Genomic DNA, 26596 nt, shown 5'->3' with positions numbered 1-26596 from the left:
GGGGACGCGGAACTGCAAATCCCCCCGAGATTCCCCACGGGGAAGCCCAGCTGGAGCTCAGAGGCAGCGGATTGTGGAACCACCTGGGGTGGGAAGGGAGTTTCACTGTAGACGGTTTGATTCAGAGCCCCGACACCTGCACTGGGCAAACCCTCCAGGCCCCCAGGGCTGAAGCGGGTGTTTCTGGGAACCCACGCGGCTCCAAGGCCGTTCCCTACGAGTGTCCCACCGTGGGCCCGCAGCACCAAGCCCGTGACCCTGAGCGTCCACTTCTAAGAGTTCTCAGCTCCAGACACAGAGCCCAGGGGTCTCGGGCCCCGCCCACTACACACTGCCCGGTTTCCGGCTTCCTCTGTTGATGTCACCCTCCCCTGCCGGGGGCAACAGGTGACACTGGACCTGTTTAAGGCAGGGGTCGCCCAGGGCCATGGAATGTTGGTCCTCAGGGCCAAACCAGGCGGTCAATGCTGGGTGGGACACAGTGTTGTGTTTTGAAGCGAATGTTTGAAGTTGAATTTGATTGTTTTCAGGTGTGATACGGTAAGAGCTATCCATACATCAAGAGGATTATGGAAACGTGGAATTAAAACATCAGTTTCTTTTGGTCCAAAAGAAATCCTGAAATCCGTGTGTGGTTTTCCTCACACGCATTCCCCATGAACTCTTGGAAGACGCCGTGTCAATGAAATCCGTAGCTGGCCACGTCTTTCCCACCGCCGTGTGTCCCTGGTTCCTGGGGGCAGCTGAGACCCCCACTTCACAGCTACCTGGGGGCCCATCTGCTGGATTAGCCCATGCCCCAGCTGGGCCCCCGACTGTGAGCCTTGGCGTTGGACAGAAAGGGAGATGTAGAGGGGACTGGGGTGTTTCACGTAGGGCCGGGCCCCAGAGCTCAGAGCGGGGTGGAGGACGCCTGAGAGTCCCCCGACATGGCCTGGCTCCAAGCCGTAAGAGTGGCTCTCGTCAAGGCTGGTACTGTGGCACAACTGGTTAAGCTGCCACCGGCATCCCTGTGGGCGCCAGTTCGAGTCCTGGCTGTTCCACTTCCAATCCAGCTTCCTGTTCATAGCCCGGAAAAGCAGCAGAAGATACCCCAAGTGCTGTGTCCCTCCCATCCTTGTGGGAGAATCAGAAGAAGGTCCCGACCCCATGCTGGCTGTTGTGGCCATCTGGGGAGTGAACCAGCGGATGGAAGATCTCTCTTCCTCTCTCTCTCTCTCTCTCTCTCGCTGTTATGCTTTCAAATAATTTTTTTCAAACAATAGTTATCTTCAGGGTACCACCCATCATGCCCACTTCCCAGGGTGCTAACCTGGGCCCCACAGGCCCATTTGCTGCTCGAAATCAGGCTTTGGTGACAACCACAGCCGCCCAACCTCTGCGCTATTTGCCCTGCCTGAGGCACCTGCTCTTTCCACCCCCCTTTCTGCCCCACTCCCCCGGCTCTCTAACAGCTGCCCCTGGCCAGGCAGTGGGCCCTCTCCACCCCCTCTCACCTACCACCTCTCCCCTGCCTTGGTGTCCCCTCCACCTCGGAGCGCTGCTTACACCCCTAAGTGCAGTTAGGTCGTCGGCGCTTCCTCTGCCTGCACTGGCCAGCTGGAGACACAGCACGGGCTCTGTATGGAGGACAGAGCTTTCTTGTGGTGCACGGCTTTAGGGGTTCACAGTCCCAGGCTGGGCAGGCCCCTGGCTTAGCCTCCTGGTGAGGCTCGGATGGCGGGGGCGGTGCAGGTGTGGAGAAAGGGTCACTTGCTGAGCCAGGAAGCAGAGCGCCGGCCCAGCCTGGCCTTTGCCGGGACCACAGTGTCCCAGCCACCCTAGGCCTCCCTCGGGGCCCATCTCTCAGACGGCATGATGGGGCGAGGGTCACACCCTCCCAGCACCACAGCGCACGGCCCTGGCTGGGGAGCCGGTGCCGAGCTCCGGCAATGCCCCGGTACCTGACCTACTGGTGAGTTATCTCCAGCGGCGTCGGGTAGCGGCTCGCAGAGCCTCCCCGGCCGCTGGAAGCTTCTACGAAAGCTACGCCCCTTACGTTAGGGATCAGGCCTGGGAAGCCCCTGACATCACGCTTTCTAGATCGCTTCAGCGCTGGGAGGAGCGGCCTGCCTGGGCCCGCTCTGTTATTCCACGGATTGGTTGCCTTTCATTCGTGCGCTCGGAGGAAAAAAAGTCACTGAGGGAGGGGGAAGAGCCTCCCTCCCCCTGGTTGCAGAACTGAAGGCGAGGGGTGAGCACGAGGCTCCGTGGTGGCCCCCAGGCCCCAGGTCCCCCCGGAACCCGTGACTGCGACCTTCTCTGGAGATAGGATCTTGCAGGATTAGTTAAGGGTTCCGAGATAAGTGGGCCTGGACTTCCATGGCAGGGGCCCCACAGGAGGAGACATGAACAGGCTGGGGCAGGCCGCGGAGAGGCCGGGGTGGATGGAGGCAGTGGTGCTGCAGCCGCCAGGCGAGCGAGGCCTGGATGCTTCTCACCGCCTCCCCGGGGCCTGTGGCTCTGCCGACTCCAAGCCTTCCTGCTGCAGCCAACGGAATGGCGGGAGCGTCGGGCCTGTGGGTCACAGAGACCCAACTTGTGGGCCTTTGTGACAGCAGCCCTGGGCCAGGAGCCTGTGTCCAAGAGGAGCAGCAGGTGTGGCCGGGTGGGCAGGCAGGGAAACCAAGGCGGCCTCCTCTGAGAGGAAGCCAAGAGGCTTCGCGGAATCTCCGAAAGCTCCGAAAGCTCTGGCATCCGGGGCTTCTCTCGAGAACCTGCCCCGGAGATGCTCACGACTCGGCTTGGAGCCAGCCACTTGCTCCTGGAGCCTGCCTTATCCAAGATGGACGTTCTGATGGGGGGCGCCCTGACATGCAGCATCGTCCAGACGGACAAGCTGCCCCCGAGGACCCAGCTCAGGTGTTCACGGAGCATCTACTGGACCGGAGCATCTGGCTGGGATGCGGGCTGTCCCACGTGACCGGCCACCTTTGCTGCCGAGAGCCCCAGGAGCAGTCTGGGTCTCGTTCGCCCTCCGGCTCCATCTCACGCGTAACCAACTCCGGCTATTTTTATCTGCCGGGCAAAGCCCCACAGAGGAGGAACGCATTCCCACAAACGCTGCAAAGGAGACAGGGAGCTGTGGAAGGCTTCCCTGGGCAGCCGCCGTGCCGACTCCCGGGTGTGGAGACAGACGCTCGAAGCAAGCGGAAGGCAGCAGCCCTGCGGGGGCACAGCCCCGCACGCAGGCTCAGCCCCGCACGCAGGCTCTGCGGGTTCTATTTATGGCAAGACGGCTGCACGCAGCGATGGAGGAAGAACACAGCACAAAACGCACACCCGAAGCAGGAACACAAATGCCTCTTTGGGACGGCACCACCCACGGTGGGACCGCGACAGACAGCTAAGTGCCCGCAGGGCGTTCCCCTCCATGGCCCCAGCAGCAGGGGGCAGCTGCCTCAGGTCCCGCCCCCACCATGGGGGGGGCACACACACGCTTGCACACACACATGCACGCACACACACACGCATGCACGCCAGCACACACACATGCATGCACGCCAGCAGGGCTGGGGAGCCGACTCACAGTTCTGAGCACAGGAAGTGCAGGCTGCCTACGTTGTCAATGTAGTTGGCAGGGCTGAGCCAAGGCAGGACCAGTAGCAGCAGCGCCTTCATGGTCCCCGCCGGCCGCTGCTTCTCTCTGGCCGCCGTCCCTTTAAGCACACAGGGCCACGTGCACACACTCGGCAGGCCGCTGGCTGGGAGCCTGCCTTGCACAGCCTCTGTGTTCAGCCCCGCAGGTGACTGCTGGGGCTCTCAGAGGATCATGCCGTGGTCAGCTGGGGCCCAGGCTGCCAGCGAGAGGCACCGGCCCCGCCTGCAGGGCTCAGACTGGCTCTCGGGAAGCAGCTGGTCTGTTGACATCACTGGCCGGGGACAGGCAGGCAGGGTGGGAGCTCGCACGGCACACGCTGGTCCCCACTGTGCAGACAGCAGAGCGAGCGACCGGAGCAGTGCTTACGGCAGACCCTGACCCTGAGAACCGGGCCCCTCCCAGGCGGGCGCAGCACGGCCCCTCTGCTGCTGTGCTGGGCAGCGGCTGCCCGCTCTCTGAGGGCGACATGCAGTCCCCACCAAGCTGGTCCCTGAGCGGGGACGGCAGGGGCCGCCCCTCCCCCGCCCCATCCTTGGTCACCTCATCCGGGAGATGCAGCTGCAACACTGGGCCTTGTCACCCCTCCAGCTTTGGGGAGAGCAGGGGTGGGGACCTCTTTTTCTCCCACCAGGGGCCACGGGGGTATCCACATCACACAGCATTCGCAACCTCAAAACGAGCCTGCTGCAGAGTTAGCAACGTTCACGTCCCGCCCCGCTGCCTTGGAGGCGCCGGAACGCGTGATTCGGTGGGCCTCACGTGGCCCATGGGCTGGATGTTCCCCACGCCTGTTCTGGACCGACAGCCCCAAATATCGCAATGCCCCGGCTCCTGGAGGAGCCCCCAGCCCCCTTCCCCTCACCCCATTTTGCCAAGTCAGGGCCTAAAAGCGGCTCAAAGGGCTCCTGGTATGAATTGCCCTCCCTGAGCCCCCACGCCCACATGGCTTGTCTCAGAGCGTCCTCAGAGAGCAGGCATCAGATGCCATCCTAGTCAGCGTGTCCCTGTAGGGACACAGATCTCAACGTCGAACGATCCTGCATTGCTCTCGTGTTTTCTTGCCACTAGGCCCTAAAGCCAGCCCTTGTACCCTGGCTGTCCTCTTTGTCCCTCAATGTCATTACCCATCACCAATGTCATTACCCATCACCAATGTCATTACCCATCACCAATGTCATTACCCATCACCTCCTGTTTCTCGTTTCTTTTTCCTTCACTCAACAGAGGCTGGGAGGAGGGGGGCCACAGGACAAACCGGGTTCAGGGTTGGAAAGCTGCAGTGAGGGGTACGCCCGCCCGGGGAACCCTGACTGTGGAGAGGTCCCGTCCGCGGGCAGGGCCGCCGGGCGTGGGAGCAGGCCTGCCTCTCTGTGGACGGCGGTACGCCCTAGTGTCTTCCTCCCTGCGGGCGGTGAGCCCCGCCTGGGCTGCCCCGCACAGAAACATGGGCCTACAAAATCCAGGGTACACGGCCGTGAACGAAGCTGACCAAGAAATATTCCGGGGGCCTCCAGCCAGCCGTGTCGTGGGCCAACCACACCGCGTTCTCACGCGGCCGCTTTTCTAAACACCAGCCATCTCTTTCTTGGTGCTGGTGAACTCTTACGGAGGGTCGGCTTTAGCATCCCCTACGCGTGTTTTCAGTTTCTCTCCTCCGCCTTCTAAAGTTCCGTTCCCCCAAGGCAGACAGCACGGCTTGGACAGGTGTCTTGGACGGCCCTTTTCACCCAGGGCCCAGCCTGTCGGGGGTCCTTGATACGAATCATCTGTGCCGATGGTGGTTCACACACCGGGGAGGTGGCCTTGGTCCCGAGGTCGGGCTCACACAAGGTTCAGGAAGTCATGTTTCACCCTGGAGAGCCTCTCGTCACTGGACCCTCTACTGACCATGGCCTCTGTTGGGGCAGGCTGTCGGTCAACGGGACAAGCCCACCACCTGCCTAGTGCAGAGCTGTGCAGGGGAGTAGCCCTGTGTGACAGGAGTAGCCCCATTAGACACCAGGAGATGCGCTGATGGGAGCAGTCCTATGTGTGGGAGTCCATGTTCCCTAGATGAGGCAGAAGCCACCAGTAGAAGATTCCAAACTCCAGCTTCCAAGTCCATGGCTGCTTCCAGAGCAGGGCTCCTGGGCTAGAATCGGAAACGGCTGTCCGTGCAGCCGGGGGTCGCGCCAGTCAGGCAGCCCCGCAGGCAGCGCTGAGAACGTCCCTTAGGGATTGATGTGAGCTCAGTCCTGGGGTTGAGGTAATGGCCTGGATTCTGACGGCTCGCCGCCTTCGTTTAAGGATGTTGTCACGGCTGCCTGCCTGCACCCTGGACTCAAGTCCAGTGTCGGTCCCGGCGAGATCCCAGACAGAGCAGTGAGCTCGAATCCAGAGCGTAATGACTGCTAACAACAACGCACAGTGCGTCTGAGACTTGAAGTATTCTCACCATATAAACCGGTCAGGATGTGAGGTCACGCATATTCATTAGCTTGCTGTAGCCATTCTACATTTCAAAGCATCGTGTGCACCATAAATATATACATAATTTTGGTCAATCATAAAAATAGTTACAAGGCTCCCTATGTCCTTTATGTGCATATTTACTGAATAAAGTGGTATTAAAGAACCAGGGGACAATGCCAAGTTCATAGTGCAGGGCCAGCCTCCAGCACTCCTGTACCAGCAGGTGCCAACCTGCAGGCCTCACTTGGGAGCTGCAGGAAGACTTGGCCCTGGTGACCTGAGCGTGCCGGCTGCGGGGCTCCAGAGGCACCCGGCACTTCACCTCCCCAGCACCCCTCCTAAGGGCAGGAGGGTGGTCCCAGGAGGGACCAAGGGCCAGCTGCTGGGTGAGCTCCAAGTTCTCAGCCCTGGCCCAGGCGTGCCCGGGCGGGGGTGGAGGAAGGGTGCGCTGAGCCTGGCGTGACTAATGCACACCAGGTATTTTTGGAAACACCGGTGTCAACCTACTTAGGAAGCGGAAGTGTGGAAGGGCTCACGGGCAGGTGTGAGGGCCACAGCTCAGTGAGGCAGTGGCTTCCTCAGAGATGCCTCTGGAGCCCCGCGGGGGGAACGATTCGTTTTCGGCCAGTCTGGGGGCCTCCCCTCATGGTCCTTTTCCAAGTGTGCATGGCTTTCTCAGCTGAGCGCCCACCAAGCCTTCATCCCACGCTTCCTCCCATCCCACCAGCTGGCTGTGCGCTGTGTCATTTCTCTCCCTGAGACCCCGCAGGAACCCAAGGCCTCGCCCAGCCCTGCACCTGCCCAGCCCTGCTCTGGTGGCACCCTCGGATCCAGGTAGTTACCTCCCAGGGCACAAGGGACCTTGGAAATGGGGTTCACTGGGGCCGGGGGCTGAGAAGACCACCTTGGCTCGTCCAGGTGGGCCCAGTGTAGGCACTGGGTCCTTAAGAGGGGCCACAGCAGGTGAGGAGATGACAGAGGAGAGACAGGGGCAGACCGGACAGCGCCAGGCATTGGCTCGGGAGCCGGAGGAAGGCGCCATAGCCGGGGAGGGCAGGTGGCTCGGGGAGGCGACGCACGGGGCTGACCCTTCGGGGCTGGTCTGGGGCTGGTCTGGGGCAGCCTTGCTGGGCTCCCCACCACCACCACCACCGCAGCAGAACAACCCCCCAGGCTTGCGTGGCCTGACGTCATGAGGGTTGTGATTGCTAGCGCAGCCACGGGGGACGCGCACAGCTCACAGCCTGAGGGTCACGATGGCCACACCAGGGCCGGTGGCCTCTGGGGGGACCTTTCTCCTGCTCCGCCCCTCCCCCACACCACATGGCCTTGCTCTTGGCCCTGACTTTGGACCAGCACCTGTCAGCACTGAGCCTGTCTCTGGCCCTGGACCCACCTGCCTCCTGACAGCGCCTCTCACACAGAGACACTCCCCCATGACACCTGGGGCCACACCTGCTTCCGGGGCTTCCCAGTTTAAAGCCCAGTGTCAGGAGACAGCCAGAGGTGACCACAAACCCAGGATAGCGGCCCTGGCTCAGCATCTTGCGGGGGATGTTAGTCCCCCGCCATAAGTGGCAGAGAAAACCCGTGCTAAGCATCACAGCCAGGCCACAGCTTTCGGGGCAAACCTGCATCCTGGAAGATCCACGCGTGTCCCCGAAGCCAGGACCCGAGGTGTGTGACCTCCGACACAGAGCAGGGCACCTGCTTCTTGCCCTTGTCACCACACGAGGTAAACGCGCACTTCCAAACGTCCTTGCACAAAATAACTGGAGCTATTGTTCACCGCAGTGCTGAGAGCACTCCTGGGGTGGCACAGGACCGGGGCCGCCCGAGGCCATCCACACAGCGCCCACCCTGACCCGCGGTGGGGAGCACACCGTCTTGCCGGCTTGGCAGAAGTGAGCGGGACGACTTGGAACACAACGCTCCGCTCACTTTCCCCTCGGAGTCCTTAGTCAAAAACACCACCTTGGATCTTCTCAACAAACAACTGGCTCTTGGCAGCTCCCAGCCAGGGGAAATTCTAACCGTCACGGGTCCAAGTGCGAGACACGCGGAAGACGGCTAATGCCCGTCTCAGAGACAGCTGCTCTCCCTGTCTCTCCCATGTCTTCCCTGTTCCAAACACACGGACACGAAAGAAGCCAGTCGCGCAGGACAGGCATGCACCAGAGTGAGGTGGGGGCGTGGGGCTTGCAAGGGCTGGGAAGGGTGCAGTGGGCGGTGGGCACTGGGTGCGTTGGAGAGAAACAGGTTCTGGAGCGGGGTGTGGTCACGGTTGCCCAAAACGTGACCGTGTTTAATGTCGCTGAACTGTACACTCAAAAATGGCTACAAATGGTCCATTGTGTTACGTACATTTCTTCCACACCGAAAAAGCCCACCGTAAACCACACTGCGCGCACGCACACACACACATGCACACGCGTGTGCACAACTCTGCCAAGTGCTGCTTCCTCGCAGGGACCCACAGCCCCACACACCCAGAGCATCCCCGGCTGTGAACACATTGTCTCATTGGGTGCAACGGAAAAGACAGAGCGGCGGGCACCCCAGGGAGCACCAGGGCCCTGGAGGCCGCCTGGCCCTCGGGACACAGGGGAGGCGGGTGGAGGGGCTGCCCGCGGCGGCGGGGGCGGGGGGCGGGCGCAGGACCCACCTGGTCTGGAGGTGCTGCTGCAGGTCGCAGCGTGGCAGCACCTGGGCGCAGTGCCCGGCGAAGGGGCAGGTCACCGGCAGCTTGTTGAGAAGCTTGCGCACCAAGAGGGTGGACCTCCTGCAGTGCTGCAGCAGCAGCGGCAGGCGGTCCACGGGGCAGAAGTCCTTCTCCACCAGGAAGCTGGTGAGGCAGAGCGCGCAGTAGGTGTGGCCGCACGGCGTGTCCAGCGGGTCCACCAGCGCTTGCAGGCAGATGTGGCAGATGAGGTCGTCATCCACGTCCTCCGCGTACGTGTAGCAGTGGTTCTCCTCGGGGGAGTGGGCTTGGCCGCACACCTCGCACAGGGGCTCCGGGCTGGGCTCCGGCTCCTCGCCGGGGTCTGGCTGGCTCATGGTCAGCGGGCGGACAGTGTCACGGGGAGCTCAGGCGAACAGCATCTCCTTGGGGCAGAGCAGGTCTTCGAGGAGCCATGCACAAACCTGAGAGAGAACGAGGTGGTTTAGCCGGGCTTCGGTCCAAGCGTGACAGCACCACCAGTGCCCTCCCAAAAGGAACAGACAGGCGTGCCGGCAAGTCATTTGACCCTGTGTGCCTCAGTTTGACCGTTCCTTCCAGCGGGAACAGGGCTGCCCTGGAATATCCCACATTGCTATGGTAACAGCCACATCAGAGGGCCTGGGTTTGACTCCCAGATCCGGCTCCTGACTCCAGCTTCCCACCAGCACACACCCTGGGGCGCAGAGGGGTCGGCTCCTTGCCACCATATAGGAGACCTGGGCTGAGCTCCTGGCTTCCAGGGCTGGCCCTGGGCCCACCCCTCTGTGGTGGACATTTGGGGCATGAACTAGCAGATGAGCCATCTTTCTTTTTCTCTCCCTCCCTAGTAAATATTTATAAAAGTCACGTGGGTAATATCTATGAAGTACTTAGAGGTGCTCAAAGAATCACGCCGTGAGAAATGTAATTTGGTGATAAATAGGCCAGTGATTTGTAAAAATTGTTGTCAGATTACGACAGGAAAAATCAGCTAGCGCGTTGATGGCTTCCTCTACCGCCCTTTCTCCAAAACTCAGGGGCTTCCGCTAAATCATCTAAGAAGTAAGGGTGCCGTGCCTTCCGCATGGTCACGGGCTCAGCTGGACGCATTCACTCTATGACACAGTGCCTGGGTTCACGTCCCACCCCACCGTGCCCCCGTGAGTTCAGCCTCTGCTTCCACCTCTGTTCCACGGGCACACTAATAGCCCACTCCATAGGGCGGCTGTGTAGATTACATGAGAAACGATACTCTTAGATGTGTGCCTCGTGCTTATAAATGCTCAGTGAACACCAGCCCTGATTCTTACCTGCACGAAGGTACTTCAAGAAGCTTGTGGAGAATGGAGTTAAAGTCTATTTTGGTGCAAAAATTCGAAACCCATACATAGTCTTTTCCTGATATTCATTTTCATACGTTTTTAAATTTGGGAGGCAGACACAGGCACGCACACACACACACACACACACAGGTCCCATTTACTGGTTTATTTCCCAAAATATCCCCAGTGGCCAGCAAACAAGAATTGGGAGCCAGGAACTCATTCCAGGTCTCCCCTGTCTCCCACCTGGTGCCGGAATCTAACTGCTTGCACCAGCCCTGCTGTCTCCCAGGCTCTGCATTAGCAGGGAGCGGGAGTCAGGGGTGAGAGCCGGGGGCCCACCCAGCTCCCCGGTGGGTCACGGGCATCATAACCAGCGTTTGACCACTAGACCAGATGCTCAACCTTTCATGACCTGTGTGAGGTCTCTCCTATGCAAGGATTCCAAAAACGCTCTGCCCTGAAATAAACTTATGTTCTAACTGCATTTTCCACCAGCCGGTTGAAGTGCCTGCATATTGATTAGACAGTCCTTTTTGTCTCTGGGCTAGCTCTCTCTTGCCTGCACTCTGGAAGCTATAGTTCCTGCAAGGGGTCTTCCAGGTCCTTGCTAATACTACTCTTTTGTTTTTATTTGTTAAACATGTATTTATTTATTTGTTTGACAGGCAGAGTGGCTGGAGGTGGGGGGTGTGGAGAGAGAGAGAGAGAGAGAGAGAGAGAGAGAGAGAGATCTTCCATTTGCTGGTTCAGTCCCCAAACAGCCACAATAGTCAGGGCTGGACCAGACTGAAGCCAGGAGCCCAGAACTCCACCTGGGTTTGCCATGTGGGTGGCAGAGACCCAAGCACTGGGTCCATGTTCTGCAGCTTTCCCAGGCCACCAGCAGGGAGCTGGACGGGAAACAGAGCAGCGAGGACGCAGCTGCCTCCTATGGGCTGGCGGCACCGCGAGCTGCAGGGGAACCCTGCGCCCCAGCAGCAGGCTCCACAGCCCTTTCAAAGCAGCAGAACGCGATCACGCATGCGTTTCCCTCTGATGCACAAGTGGATCCCAAGCCACGGGCTTTCCAGACACACTCGTTACATCCTGGCGGTGTCTCGGACAGTCAGTACACAGGTGGCAAGCACCAGCCTGGGTGAGGGAGCGTTAAAGGCCTGCCTCCACCCTCGGGGAGCCCCCGGCAGAGGGACGACACCTGCACACAGAGGTTAGGCGCTGAGTGAGTCAGGGCAGCCCACAGCTCTGGTCGGTGCGGTTGAGAATCCTCTCCCTCCGCCATCTCCCACTCAACCGCCCTCTTGTCCAGGATGCACGGAAACCCGTTTGGCTTAGCCCAGGATCACAGAGACAGGCTGATGTCGGGACAGGAAAGGGGCCGTCTCTGGGATCAGAAGCCGCGGTCCAGCTCCGCTCTTCTCCAACCCTGGCCCCAGCCTGTCCGCGCCGGCACAGCCTCATCTCCAGAAGACAGGCACCCGCTCACACCTCTGTGCTGTCCTACTGCGCCCTGGCCAAGGGAGCTGGGCGCTGCCCTGAATTTGCGGGCAGTCGGGGACCACAGCAAGCAACAGGGGAGGTGCAGGAGGGGTCACTGTTCTGGACAAATCCACAGACACCCACCGTCACAGGTGGGGGCACCAGAGACAGTGGACGACAAACAAGAAAACCAGATTGGCCACCCCAGGGCACCATCACCATGCAGGCCAAGGTTCCCACAGTGGGGGCCACACCTCTTGGTCTTGAGGGGCTCTCCCCGAGGGTCCCGCCCTGCACCCCCGTGAGCTCTGGGTCTGGTATTGTTCGCCATCCCATGTTAGGGAAGGTGGCCCAGCAGGAAGCCAGCCACAGCTCTGACCGGCTTCGCCGCTGCAGGCCCTGCACCTGGGCCAGTGGTGGCCATCACACCTTCTGCTCGCAGGAGCCTTGTTGAAGGTGGCCCAGACGAGGCAAAGCCCAGCTCAGGAACACAGCTCCCGGCCTCCGCGCCAATCAGGCTGGGTTTTGTTTCTGGCGTTTGGATGTTGGGGATCGGCTTTGCTTCCTGGAAGTTTCTGGAGCGTTTCCCATGTGTCAGGTGCACTGTATGTATTATGTTGCTTGAGCCTCAGCACCCCCCAGCCCTTTGTAAGCTGGGAGCCGAGCAGGGCTTGCGGACACAGCAGGCAGGGCTGTCTGGCTCCCGGGCCGCCATCCTGACCACACTGAGAATCCCAGCTGTGGCACCCGGGAGCGCAGGAGCCCCAGGAGCTAGCGGAGGCTTTGGCTCCTGTTAGGCTCCATGGCGAGCAGATGAGGGGACGCGAGGACAAGGACCCCGATCTCACAGAGGCAGTGAAGGGAGCCAGGGAGCAGCGGCAGGTGTGAGTGCCTGCTCTGATTCTGCCTCCCTGTTTTTCCTTTCCGGGAGCAGTGGATCCCCTGGGGCTCACCCACATTCTTAACTGAGTATTCATGTCAGCACCGCTGAAGACATTGCCCGGCACGACTTTAGGCTAAACAGAGCCCCGAAAGAGAGGGACAGATTACAGGAGCAAATCGGCTGGACAAGCGATGTGGGCTCTTCGAGCGAGCACCAGGTAGACTCCACACACGATGGTGAATGTCTCCCACCCGACCGCTCTCGCCTGTGGTTTGTACCTAAACACTTGTCTGCCCGTCTTGGTGCCGAACTGAGACATTATCAAACATTGTTACGGCTTTTTCTTTCTGTCTCTCCCTCTCTCTCTGTAATTCTGATTTTCAAATAAATAAATAACTCTTAAAAAAAAAAAAAGACGGGGCTAGTGCTGTGTGGTGTAGCAGGTTAAGTTGCTGTTTGCAGTACCGGCATCCCATATGGGGGTCAGTTTGAGTCCTGGCTGCTCCACTTCTGATCCAGCTCTCTGCTGTGGCCTAGGAAAGCAGTAGAAGATGGCCCAAGTCCTTGGGCCCCTGCACCCACATGGGAGACCCAGAGGAAACTCCTGGCTCCTGGATTTGGCCTGGCCCAGCCCTGGCTGTTGTGGCCATTTGGGGAGTGAACCAGCAGATGCAAGACCTCTCTCTCTCTCTCTCTCTCTCTCTCTCTTTGCTTCTGCCCCTCTGTAACTCTGCCTTTCAAATAAATAGTAAATCTTTTCAAGAAAAGTCATTAAGGCTTATGGGTAAACCACGTTCTCGGCCACAGAGGAAGAGAGGAGCGGCGGCTTGGCCCCAGCTTCGGCGGACTCAGCGCTGGGGACTCGGGCTGAAGGAGACAGCAGCAGGTGGATCACCCTCAGGTGTGCAGGAGGGGCCCTATACCTCCTCGGTGCAGCCCCAAGTGTGCCTAAGGAGCCCCGTTGCTGGTGGGTAGGACGAGGCCTGGGGTGCAGTCTAGCCCACCCATGCAGGGATAAGCAGAAGGAAACCCCTGTCCCTGCCTCTTCCCCACAATTGGACAGTGTTGCCCACCCCTGTGCCGACTTGGCCACCCCAGAGCTTCCCGGCTGCCTGCGTGCCTCTCGCGCCTCTGTGAGCACACCAGACGGGGTATGTGGCTCCTGCTGCTGGAGGGCGGGGCTGCAGGCAGGGGATGGGGCCAGCCCAGCCTTCTGTAACTCCCGCGGGGGATGACAGCCCCCACCACCTCCTTACAGCCTGCCTCACATGGACAGGTCTTCACATTGGCAATGAACGTCCACATGAGCGTCCGTGGCGGCTTTCGAACCACGGCTTGGTTGCAGAGCAGAGCGCACGTGCCTGGTGCTGCCTGCCGCGAGGGGGCGGATGTGCGGGCCGATGGCCAGCGGGACGTGCGGTGGTCCTGCTGATGTCCCTTCCTGGCTGGGCGTTAAGTCATGATCTGGTGCGGTGGCCACAAGGAGCCGTGCCCTCCGGGAGAAATGCAAGCGGCTGCGCGGGCCACTCCACCCCCACCTCCTGCTGGGAGGCACCTGCCCAGCCCCGGGGCTTCTGCTAACTTCTGTCTTCCAACATGGGGATGCGGGTTCCACGTTACTGTCAGAACCCGAGTCCCGCTCTAGTGCCTTAGCCTGGTCCAAGACGGAACACTGGCAGAGACTCCCAGCCCAGAGGAAGCCTTGAGAGCAGTCCTGAATTATTTTGTTACACTTTGCATGGCTGCCAGGGGGAAAATCCACAAATCAAGCAAAAATCGGCCTCCCTGTGACTCGCTCACCGCCTCCATGGGCGCCAGTGTGAGCCTAGGCCCAGCCCCAGGGCCTTTGATTGCTTGAAAGCAAACCCTGGTGCCCTCCGCCAGGCCAGGCAGCCTCCGGTGCGCCCAGCATCTCCTTAGGTTTGCAGACTCTGTGCTGCCAATCCTGATCTCTCAGTGTCCCCACTGTGACACACAGGTGGAAAAAGTCCAGGACACAGCAAAGCGGGAATGTCGGCTCCCTCAGCCCAGACTGCACCTGCTGTGTGTGGCAGGGTACCCTGGCTCTCCTGGAGCCCGCCTCTGCCCAGAGAGAAGGCAGAAACAGTATCTCTCTACCCGCCTACCTATTATCTACCTACGGATAGACGCATAAGGCTCTTCAAAAAGTTCCTGGAAAGTGTGCATTATTTTTTAGTCCCATAAACTTTTAAAAGTTCCACAGTGTGTGTGCAGGCGCATGTACCTGTGTGTTTATCTCAAAAGGATACAGTAGCACAGGCATTCGGCTTAGCGGATAAGATGCCTACATCCCACGTCCGAGTGCCAAGGTTTGAGGCCCAGCCCTGCCCCCAAGTCCAGCTTCCTGCTAACGCACACCCTGGGAGGCACTGGTGATGGCTCAAAGACTTGGGTTCCTGCTACCCACGTGGGAGACCTGGATGGAGTTCCCGGCTCCTGACTCTGGCCTGGCCGTCTTGGTCCTTTCAGCCACCTGGGGAGTAAACCAGCAGATGGGAGCCGTCTCCCATTGTCTCTTTCCCATCAGAAAAAAAGTAATAAAGTAGAAATGCAGAGGTTTTTTTTAAACGCACCACGGAAAGTTACAAACACTGTTTAGAAGACGGAGTTTTTAAGCAGAACCTCTTCAGTGCTGCGGTCAGTCCTGGAATCCACAGTATCTACCCCGTCCCGAGAATGCGTGGTATCTGGGGAATTTGGGATGCTCTAAAGTATTTGTAAACATGCTTCTATTTCTGATCTATCTCATTCCAAAGTGTGCCGACACAATAAATAACATGCATAATTGGAAACCAAATATGCCAATGGCAATAGAGGTGATTGCCCCCCGCTGAGTACAAGCACTGGTTACAGTTCACTGACATTCACTAATGAATGGAGAAGTGAAAACAGTAGCAGGCCGAGGGCAGCTGGGGGTGGCGGCGGGGGGGGTGGGTGGGGGGGAGGCAGCAGTGGGGACAGGAAGAGCCCCTCTGGATGCCCCCACAAAAACCCAGAACTAGGGAAGGGCGTGTCCAGGAGGCGTGTTAGTCACAGCCACGCCCTCATCAGGAGAAAGACAGCGCCGCCCATGGAGAATCCCTCCTGTGCCACAACAGGTCAGAGAGAGCAGGGCCACAGACACATCTACTGAGGGAGGGGGAGAGGGAGGGGGAGGGGGAGGAGGGAGAGGGAGGGGGAGGGGGAGGAGGGAGTGGGAGGGGGAGGGGAAGGGGGAGGGAGGAAGGGAGGGAGAGAGAGGGAGATAGAGAGAAGAGAGGGAGAGAGAGATCCTTTGTGCTGGTTCACTCCAGGATGGCTGAGGGCGGGCCAGGCTGAAGCTGGGAGCAGGGAACTTAATCCTGATCTCCCACGTGGGTGGCAGGGCCCCAGCTGCTGGGGCCATCCCCGCTGCCTCCCAGGGTGTGCAGGAGCAGGAAGGCGGAGTCGGGAGCCAGAGCTGGGAGTCAGTGTCAGGGGCTCTGCTGTGGGATGCACCTGTCTTAAGTACCAGGCTAAACGCCCGCCTTTTTAGATGGTTACTTTGTTTCCAATTCATTAAGGTAATTGAAAACAAACAAACAAACGTGGAAAGCATGAACCTAGGAAGCTTAAACGCGTATCCTACCTGTACTAAGACCAGAATTTAAAGTTTTACTTTCGTGGCTGTAAAGGAAGCAAGTTCATCAATACGTTCTCAAAAGCTGCCTCTTTGCTTATTTCATTTTTGACTTGAGTTTGTTCTTTAATAACTTCTAGTGAATTCTAACCTAATGATGGAGCCTTTATTTAAATACGCTCTGATCTTCTGCTCGCTCAGGCTTTTCCCGACTTTGATTTCTTAAAAGACTGCACTAAGTGCACCAGTGCATGCCAGGTGGGCCTCCCCTCCCTCCTGGCCCCGTCACTGTCATTTTTAATCCCAAGTGGGCCGTGTGGGGTGACAGCCCCGGGCTTGCGTCCAGCTCCGCCACTGACCCCTCTGTGGTTCTGCATGCTTTTTCCTTTCACGTGACCTGGTGGCCGGCCAGGTGCACCTGACCAAGCCGTAGAATTACACACTCTGCTCAGGTGTGCCGGTAAACTTTAACCAAGGTCCACGCTGACCTTGCTGCTGGCTGTTGTGCCGGAGAGAGACGCAGGTGAGCAGCCTGCCGAGGGGCTCACCAGGCGAGAGGGACCCCGTCTTCCAATAAGGGGGAAAGAGCAAGCCAAAGCCAGGTCTCAGGACAGACCGCGAAACGACTGGACCCCGCAGGAGCTGCACTTCGTGAGCAGGAGGGAACTTCCAGAAGCTTGGGCAGAAGTAGAAGAGGCAAGTCCATGTTGGCACCAACAGACTTGGACTCCATGCACACAGTTTTCCAACAGCTCATGGGAACGGCATGCGATGAAAAAGGTTTGCACGCGTAGCAAAACTGTTCGCACCAAAATAAAGTTGCCTTTCAGTTCCGGTTTTCCAAGAACTTTTGGAGGGGCCTCGTGGGACAGCCCCGTCACCCAGTCAGCAGCTCCCTCCAGCCAGGGGGCCACACAGAGTGGTGCCCTGCGAGGCTCCGCCCCCCCCGGAGCTGCGTTGGCTCTGCCACGTTTGCTGACTTGAAGTCCGTGAGAATCTTCATCTGTGGCACCGAGCTTCCGGTTGCACAGCGTGTTCACGACACACACAGACGACATCTGAGGGGACTTCCAGCTTCAGGACATGGAACTGTGGGGCTCATAGTGTTGAGGGCACGTTTAAGTCTGGATGAAGCCCCGAGGGGCAGAACGGTGGCTTAGTTGGTTTCAACCTGGCCCCTGGGTCTGGATCACTTTAGTGCAGAGATCACGGTGTGGACACACAGCCTGGTGGAACCGAATGGCCCAGGGACAGTCACTGCCTGCCACGCCGGCCTGATCTGGCTTTCTCAGTTAACTCGGCCAGCGGGCACGGGTGTCTGACGACAGACCTGTCACTCCTAGATTAGATGACTGGGGAGGGGGAATGCAAACTCTAGCTTTCTCTGTGAAACAAGGTCAACTGGCCACTCTGTCTTAAATTTCAGATAGAGGGAGCAGGCCCGGGAGCGTCCATGTGTTTATAGGCACCCATGGTGAGCTCACAGTACACAAACGACGGGTTAAGGTGCTGTGGGCGACCTCTTGGCTTCCAGACTCAAACGCGACAGAGGAGAACTGGGTGCTGAGTCACCTGAGTGAAGATGGTCACGCGTGGGATAAAACTGGGCTCGAAGTGAGGGCCCGGGTTGGCCGTGAGGGCGGTGCGTGTGCGGGCGTGTGTTGAGGGCGGTGCGTGTGTGTGCGTGCATGTGTTGAGGGCGGTGCGTGTGGGTGCGTGCATGTGTTGAGGGCGGTGCGTGTGCGTGCGTGTGTTGAGGGCGGTGCGTGTGTGTGCGTGCGTGTGTTGAGGGAGGTGCGTGTGCGTGTGTGTGCGTGCATGTTGAGGAGGGGAGGGTGTGCGTGCGTGTGTTGAGGGCGGTGCGTGTGCATGCGTGTGCGTGCGTGTGCGTGCGTGTTGAGGAGGGGAGGGCGTGCGTGCGTGTGTTGAGGGCGGTGCGTGTGTGTGCGTGCGTGTGAGGGAGGTGCGTGTGCGTGTGTGTGCGTGCGTGTTGAGGAGGGGAGGGTGTGCGTGCGTGTGTTGAGGGCGGTGCGTGTGCATGCGTGTGCGTGCGTGTGCGTGCGTGTTGAGGAGGGGAGGGCGTGCGTACGTGTGTTGAGGGCGGTGTGTGTGCGTGCGTGTGCGTGCGTGTTGAGGAGGGGAGGGCGTGCGTACGTGTGTTGAGGGCGGTGTGTGTGCGTGCGTGTGCGTGCGTGTTGAGGAGGGGAGGGCGTGCGTACGTGTGTTGAGGGCGGTGCGTGTGCGTGCGTGTGCGTGCCTGTTGAGGAGGGGAGGGCGTGCAGAGAGGGAAGAGGTGCAGGTACTCCGGGCCGCTGGGGAGGCTGTGCTGGCTCTGCCTCTGCTCCACATCTGGAACCTCAACCTCAAAGCAGGAGGACTCATTCACGAACCCTGCAAGTGACACGGCCCGCACCGTGTCCCCGCGCGGCGTTCCAGCACAGCAAACACGGAAGTCGTTAAAGAAATCACGGCGTTGAACTACAAGGAGACACCGGCACGTATCTGCAGACCATAATGTAGAACACAGCTTCCCAGGAAGTGGAGAGATGAGGAGGCGGTTAAGCGAGAACTGTCCTTGCGCCGCTGGGTGACACAAGAGCCAGGCGCCGGGGAGGGCCTGGGGCAAGCAGCTGGGGGAAGAGCGCCGCCCTCCTGGGGCAGGCCTGGCGCGCTGTCACAGCCGGGTTGGGCTGGAGGAACCCGGTGCCAGGAAGATGGCCTTCCATTTCCTTGTGTGTGAACCTGGACAAACAGACCCGGCCCCGCAGACAGTGACAGCGAGGGCAGAGGATTCTGCACCAGGCCTGGGCTCTGTCCACACAGGACCACGGGATCCTGGCGGGGCTGACGTCAGACGAGAAGAAGGAAGCTGGCGTTCTTCCGCCCGGAGCTGAAAAACAGCTCCAGGAAGTGCTTATGTTTTTTTCAACAGATAACCGTGTTTTATAGAAGGAAAGACAAGAGGCAGAAATTTACAGGTTCAGTGTTCCTTATCTGAAATGCCTGGGACAAGATGTATTTTGATTCTGGATTCCTTCAGACTTTGAAACCCCCGCGTATACACGCAGATGCGCTATCTAGGAATGGAACCCAAATCGAAACACAGAAGTCATGTAGGTTTCATATGCCCTTTTGCACATGGTCGGAACGTAACTAGATAATATTTTTAGTGCCTCTCCACATTTTAAAAGCTTTATTTTCACCTACTTGGAAGGCAGAGTGACAGAGGGAAAAAGAGAGAGAGCGAGAGACCAGTTCTGCCCCATGGATAACAGGGGTCCAAGCCCCTGACCATGATCTGCTGCCTCATGGGATGCATGAGCAGGAAGCTGCCCTGGACTGGAACAGCCAGGACTCAGCCCAGCTCTCTGATGTGGGACGCCCCTACGCTCTGCCACCTGTCACCCTGGGTCAGGCGTGGAGCCTTCCACTTGTGGCATCATGTTGGCGCTCAAAAAGTTTTGAGTTTTGGAGATTTTTGGACTAGAGATGCTCAACCCATACTGAAATTTGCAACATTTTTCTGCTGTCTTTCGGGTCTGCATTTGGTGATAGCCGAGTCCACACCTGGCACTTGTCTTCAGCTCTCAGGGAGTGCCTAGAAGGAATTCAAGTTTATCTTCCAGGAGAGTCAGTCTAGCATAGTGTGGGCCTGAGGCCAGTGGGTAAGATGCTACTTGGAACACTGGGATTCCCCATCAGAGTGCCTGGGGTGGGGTCTTGGCTCTACCTCTGATACCAGCTTCCCACTAAGGTGCACCCTGGGAGGCAGCAGATGGTGATCACGTGGTTGGGTCCCTAGCACCCAGGGAGGAGATTCGAATTGAGTTCTGGGCTCTTGGCTTCAGCCTGGCCTAACCTTGGCTGTTGTGGGGATTTGGGGAGTGAACCAGTTGATGGAGGACCTCTCTCTGCCTGTCCATCTCTCTCTCTCTGCCTTTTAAACAAAACTACGTAGGAGCACAGAGCTCAGCCATAGGGCGAAAATGTTAAAGCACAGAAAGAATACAGTTGTCCCTTGGAATTCACGGGGCATTGGTCCCAGGACCTGCAGAGACACACGAACCCTCACATCCTCAAGCCCCTCCTGTAAAACGGTGTGGTACTGGCAGAGACCCTACACACATCCCCTCCAGATGATCTACAGGCTAAAGTGATGTGAAGAGCGGTTATGCCGCCCTGATATAGGGAATAACACACACGTTCAGAGCAGGTGCACTGTTTTATGCCTATGGTTTGCGTCCATAGTTGGCTGAGTCTGCAGAGGGGGAGTGCATGGATTCGGGGAGCTAACTGTCCACACAAACGGCAATGAAAACAGTCCCCCGAGACAGGAGCCATGAGCAAGCTTTGGAGGAGAACAAGACAGCAGTGTAGCATGGCCCAGCGCAGTCAAAGAAAGGTGACGGCATAGATGGAACCCAGGAAGGGTCAGGAGAGAAGCGGGGGGAGGAAGTCAGGTGAGGGCTAGGACCTGTGCCAGGGCACCAGCCACGTCAGGCCGACGCATCTCCGTGGCTGTCTGTGTGTGTTGTGTCGGAAGGGTTTACTGGGAAGTCACAGGACGTAGTCAGTGTGGATCCTGGCTTCTCCCCAAGTGGGGAGGTCCTCTCTCAATGTCCCTAAGGATGGTCTTCTAGCTCCACCGGGGCTCCACTGATGAAGGCAGGGCCCCAGGGCTGCGCTGTCCTCTTGTCACTCTGCCCACAGTCCTGCCCGCAGGTGCAACACACCCCGCGGATCTCCCTGAAACACGGCAACTCCCCCTCCCAGGTTAAAGACGGGGTTCACGCTCTCTCACCCCCTTTATTTATTTGCTTCTTTGTCTCTGGTTTTTCCATTTTCCTGGGTGGCCCTGGTGGTGGCAAAGGTGCCAGGAGGGTGCCTTCGAGAAAGACGTGTGCACATCCTCACCTCAGAACCTGCACACATGGCACTGCTGGGAAAACCGTCTTTGAAGACGTCATTACGTTCAGGCTCTGAGCGAGAGCCTCCTGGCCATCGGAACGGGCACTGAATGCAGCAACTAAGACCGAGGAGAGGCTGATCCGGCCAGAGGCATGGCAGACTCACGCAGCCACAGCCAAGGAACACGCAGGGCCACCTGGAGCCTTCGGAGGGGGTGTCCCCGGGCCCCCGGAATGGTGCAAGAACAGATCGGAGTTGTTGGAAGCTGCCGAGTCCTAGGCAGCCCTGTATTTGCAGGGTCACTCACATAGGAGCGGGGAGACCACCCCAGTGAGCACCCAGCACTGCTCAGCACGGGGAGACCACCCCAGTGAGGCACCCAGCACTGCTCAACGTGGCTTAGGGAGCAGTGTTTCCAGGGGGCAGGCACTTGCTTAGGGATCACAGTTCTGCCCAAGGCTGAACATATAATCATTTGCTTTCAATCCATGAATAAGTCAGAATAACAAACATCTTTAGAGACAACTGGTAAACCAGATCGACAAAAGCCTCCAGGAGGAAGGAGCCACAGGTCGGACGGCTGAGTGTGTGTGTATAGAGGAAGCCGTGACATAGGCATGACCGTGATACCTAACGAGGAGCTTGCAAACACAAGGTGACTCACTGCTTGAGGCCGAGTGTGTGACGTTCTTTTCCGAAAGGGCCATGTGACTGACAACAGCAGTCATAGGCGAGTTATGCAAATCATCTAAACAGACAGCACTGGCATTCTTAGGTCTCAGCATCACCGTGCACTTGCCAAGAGGCGATTACAGCAAATGCTTGGAGCGCTTCCACTCTGCTGCCGGCACAGCCTTTCGTGTCCCTGTGACCAACGCATCAGACACAAGAAGCAAACAAGAGTCACTGGGGAATCATGGTGGAATTTAAGTCCACGCATTCCAAGTCGCAAATTAGCGATGCTACAGAAACAATGTCACTGGCTAATTGGGATGGAACCTATTAGCGCTGTTGGAGGAACGTGAGACAAGGACGGCAGCTCCCCAGGGCGGGGAAGTGGAGGAAGAGCCAGCGATGGCCACAGGCACTGCGGTTTGCAGGCCATCTTGTCTACCCCCAGCCCGAAGCAAGCATTTCTTCTCTCCCTTCTGAATCAGAACAGACCAGACAAGGAAAACTGCCCGTGTTGTTATGCAATAAGTATGCAAAAAGTTTGTTCCTTGGCGTGTGTTTCACATTTAACCTCCAAAGCCATCCTGAGGTCAGTAGTGCAACTGCCGTTTCCCAGCCGCCTGCCTACAGGTGATGCTGGAGAAATACGAATCCTCTAGGTCACTCACTCATTCACTCATTCATTCATTCACCCGCCCCAAACGCAAACGAGGCACTACATGGACTCAGTGTGCCCCAAAGAGCCCAGCTGCAGTGGCAAGGTCTGAGTGCCCCGGAGGCCACCTCTGGCACTCGTGGCAATGCTAATCCATAGAACGTTCTTCCCCGTAGGGAGCCGAAGTGCCTGTGAAGGTAACCAGCAGGGCGCAGTGGTGCCCGCACGGCACACAGAGCACAAGGAGCCACCGGCGAATGCAGGAGGGCTGCAGGAGACAGCACGTGCCTACAGGAGACAGGTACGGCATGCGCCTACAGGACACGGCCCGCATCCTCTCCTCCCGGTTCAGCTCCATGCAGGTTCCTGGCTCTGCGGCTCGCAGTGTTTTCCCGCCTACCCTTAGTCTTTGGGGACAGGAAATGCTTGAACCTCACTAACCCGGGCAGAATGATGCTGTCTTCCCCGCAAATCGTTTTGAAGAGGCCCTGTCAGAGGACAATGGCTTCGCTGCCCACATAAAAGTGTGCGTGTGGCTTGCTGGCCCGGGGCACCAGGCAGAGTCCCACCCGCTGGGGCAGCGAGCAGGCCTGGGGTGGGGGGAGAGCCCTCCACCCGGCAGGCTTATTCTCTCCACGTCCAGCGAGGGCTGCCAATTAAAAAGGGGCTCCTTTTGGCCACAGGCAGGCGTTGTGTCTGGTGTGAAGGCAGGGGTCACGGCTCCTGGGAGATCCACTGTTTCTCACAACCCAGCCCCACGGCCCGCACGACTGCAGAGACCAGGCTCGCGCTGGCAGCTCCCTGGCCTGGAGCTCCACGGTGATCAAGACCACCTCTGCCAGGCGGTTCCCCACCAGGCCGCTGCCGCCTTCAGGCAAACCTGCTTTGCTCAGTCTTTCGACCTTGACTTCCCACCACGTCTATCATTGCTGCGCGCGGACGGACGTGGACGGACGCCGGGTCGCCATACCCAGGGTGAAGCTGTTTCCCGCAATAATTTAACAAGGCCAACACTGGCGGAGCACGCACTACGGAGCAGGCACTCAGGAGACAAGACCGCGGTTCTCTGGCCTGTCATTCAGTGAACCCCACGAACATTTCCTTGGGGGGCTCATCCGCCCCTCAGGGTGGTCCGGCGGGTGCAGCCCACCCAGCTGCCTCTGGGGAGGACCCAGCACATCGTCGTTGCAAGAAAACCGACGGCAGGGAGGCTGAAGATTCTCTCTGCGGTGACCTAAGCAGCGACAGGTTCAAGGTCAGAAGCCACGGCCTCAATCCACTAGGCCTCTCTCCCACCTGCCCCCCTATTTTTAATTATTCACTGCGTTTATCTGAAAGGCAGAGAGACAAAGAGAGATAACTTCCTCCCCACCCAGCAATGGATGGTCCATTGCCCAAATGCCTACAACAGCTGAGCTGGGCCAGGCCCAAGCCAGGAGCCGGGAACTCAATCCGGGTCTCTCATGGGAGTGCAGGGACCCAGGTGCTTGAACCCTCATTGGCTGCCTCCCGGGGTGCGCATTAGCAGGAAGCCAGCTGGGAAGCAGAGTCAGGATTTGGGCCAGGGACTCTGATAGGGACGTGGGCATCACAAGTGTTCTTAGCCACTGTGCCAAACGCTCCAAATGCTGGCCATCTGTGTTATCCTTTTCGGGTAAGGTGAGACCAGGAAGGGCCGCAGGGCCCTGGGAACACACCTGCTCCTATGCAGTGACTCGGGGTCTCCGAGGGGCACAGGGTATTCCATTCAGGGCAATCATGTCCAACTGACCCACACACTGCCCTGCCATGACATGGGGCAGGCCCCAAACCAGCTGCCCTCCGCGCCAGTGGCTTTGGCACCATTGCGTCCCAGGCTGGGGTGAAGGGGGCTTGCCCACGAGACTGGAGAGGGCCCCCGAGAGACGGAGGGGTCTCCTGCCGAGTCAGCCTTGGCGAAGGCCACAGAACAGTGCGCAGCCCCCCCCCCCCAGCCAGGCCTGCCGAGAACCCCGTTCTGTGGGACTGCGACAGGTGGGAACCTTGGGGTGGACAAAGTCAGCCGTGGCCCCACTGCCTCCCGCCTCCTGGTTACTTTCAACCGATCACAACAACCGGAGGGAAGGGTCAGGCTCCCGAACAGTCGCAGCAGCCACCGGAGATCTCGCATCTTGGGAGGGGCTGACCACCTCCTTCAGGCCACCCTCGGGCCGGAGGCTCCACCCTCCCTGGGTGCCCGCTCAGCCACAGGCATAGGTCACTGGGAAGCCTGCACATGGGTGTGACCTAATTCCTTTCTCAGGACCACGCTCGGTCACAGTATCTCCTGTCTTTCTGATGACGTCACTGATGGTCAGTGACGTCCCCCACTCAAGGACTGTTCAATCCCTGTCCGTGGCAGGCTTTATATCCACTTGAACCAAGGTGTGTGGCCACCATGGGGACTCCGGACAGCGCTCGCGTGCAAAGCAGCCCAAAGGTGCCGAGCCCTAGGGTCATCCTGACTCGGAATCCCACTCTGTCACTTTGGCTTTGTAGGGGACCAAGCCTGCACAGCTCTGTCCTGTTCTGAGCCAGAGACGCTGACAGGTAGCAGTGGAAGGATCCTTTGGTCATAAATTGACTCCCACAAAAAGAATCGACCAACCACGGCAAAGCACAGGAAATAGCTCCAGAAACACGTTTTTATCAGGAAGATTCTGGATCCGGGGGCCTTTCTCTGACGGCAGAGTTCCGAATCAAATAAGAATTTCAGTAACAGACCGGCAGCAGCCACTCCCCAAACACATACAAGTCACAGGCGCAAAGCTCAGTGAAGGAAGAGCCGTGGGAGCTTCCTAGGGGCAAGAGAGACAGTGGCAAGGAGAGCAGGCGGTAAGAAGCAGCCGTCTAGGGCAGAACTTTTCTCGGCTCGTTCCAGTTCATACTCCTGGAGAATTTACATGCATTTTTGCATTTCTGGGCAACGCGTAGGAGCGTAATTCCAACAGAGTGTTCCTCGCAGCTGCTAACTTAAGTTTCAAAGTCAGCCCATGAGGATTCCGGAATGAGGTGGACTTCACTCTCCCCAACTTCCCAGCTCACCGCAGTCGGAAGGGGCGTTTGGAAATACTTCCTATCATTCCTGCAACAGCACGGGACGGGCAGTGTGGCTGCCAGGCTGCCCAGCGTGCAAGCAGCCCAGGTCGTGTGACCGGAATGAAGAAAACAAATACGGACCCCAGAGATAAAATGACCTTAAGCAATGTCTTGGCAGAGCGACCTTCTTGCTGTGTTTGCAATTAAAAGAAAAGGCAAAAGAGAAAAAAGCAGGAGCGTCCCCCCAAATTAAAACTCAGACCTAAAGTTCTGTTGCGGTGGCCCCGAGGGAACAGCTTTACGTGAGCCAGCAGTCAGCAGGCACCAGCCCGGCTCTGGATGTGAACAATCCCAGGACAGTCTGCAAGGTGGTTCCTAAGAGGGCCTTCAACAGAGAGCAAAGAGAATGCTCCAACATTCTGAAGAGGAAAGAGGAAGGGAGACTGGTGGCCGGGGCAGGGACCTGAGCAGACTTTTGGAAGGACACAAGCAAAGATCTCGGCACGAGATCCACATCGCCTCGGTGTGACGAATGCAGGCAGCAAGATAAAACAAGAACAAAAGAGCAAGAGCCGGACCGCTCTGAACGCCCTCCTCCCGGCTCCCCTCCCCCCCCCCCCAACGGGCTGAACAGGTCCGCGCCTTGCAGCCAGGTTTCAAAGATGTCTCCCTCTGCTCCCCTCCCTCGGTTGTAAAAAATCAGATCAACGTCACAGACGAGCTGGCGGGGCTGGACCAGTGGTTAGGCCAGACTGAGCGGATCAAGTGTCAGGCCAGGGACGGCTTCACCGCGCAGGTAGAATGTCAAGGCATCCGTCCACTCTCGGCTGTCCAGAGACTCACTCCGCCGGGGCCCAGGGCCAGGGCCAAGCCAATCAGCTCCCATTTCCCATTCAAACGCCTCCTTCCGTCCCCTGGTGGTCCACACGCCAAGAGAGAGCTCCACTCACCTTGTCCAGCTCTGACTCGGGGCTCCCAGAGAAGCGGCAGCCAGGAAGCTCTCGTCCCGCCTGGGTGGACAGAGGAGCTGCTTGGGCCGCCTGAACTGTGACCAGCCTCAACTTCAGCGTACAGGTGCCTGGGGGAAGGAGGAGGCCATTGGTTGGCCCGGAGCAGGAAATGTGTGACGTCACGGAAGCCCGGGCAGATAAAGCATTGCAGAGACCTTAGCGACTGCAGGAGTCAGTAGGTCCCGCCCACCTGTCATTT

The 26596-nt window shown here is 58.6% G+C and overlaps 1 protein-coding gene across 2 annotated transcripts in view; it reads right to left on the bottom strand.

Annotated features, from left to right (window-relative positions):
- The window catches only part of LNX1 (ligand of numb-protein X 1), a 101203-nt gene extending 74726 nt beyond the window's left edge, over positions 1–26477 (bottom strand). Inside the window, exons 1-2 of one of the 2 annotated variants that reach the window (XM_070048114.1) lie at positions 26338–26477; positions 8757–9235 (exon numbers count right to left, since the gene is read on the bottom strand). In XM_070048114.1, coding sequence (XP_069904215.1) covers positions 8757–9148 — 392 coding nt within the window. In that variant the 5' untranslated portion in view covers positions 9149–9235; positions 26338–26477. Of the gene's footprint in view, positions 1–3568; positions 3857–8756; positions 9236–26337 lie in introns of those variants that run through there. The other variant, XM_070048115.1, reaches the window with a different exon arrangement.
- Positions 26478–26596: the final 119 nt, after the last annotated feature.

Source organism: Oryctolagus cuniculus, chromosome 8, assembly GCF_964237555.1.
Source record: "Oryctolagus cuniculus chromosome 8, mOryCun1.1, whole genome shotgun sequence".
Classification (NCBI taxonomy): Eukaryota; Metazoa; Chordata; class Mammalia; order Lagomorpha; family Leporidae; genus Oryctolagus; species Oryctolagus cuniculus.
The sequence above is the reverse complement of the archived record's forward strand: the minus strand, read 5'-3'. Positions and strand labels throughout refer to the sequence as shown.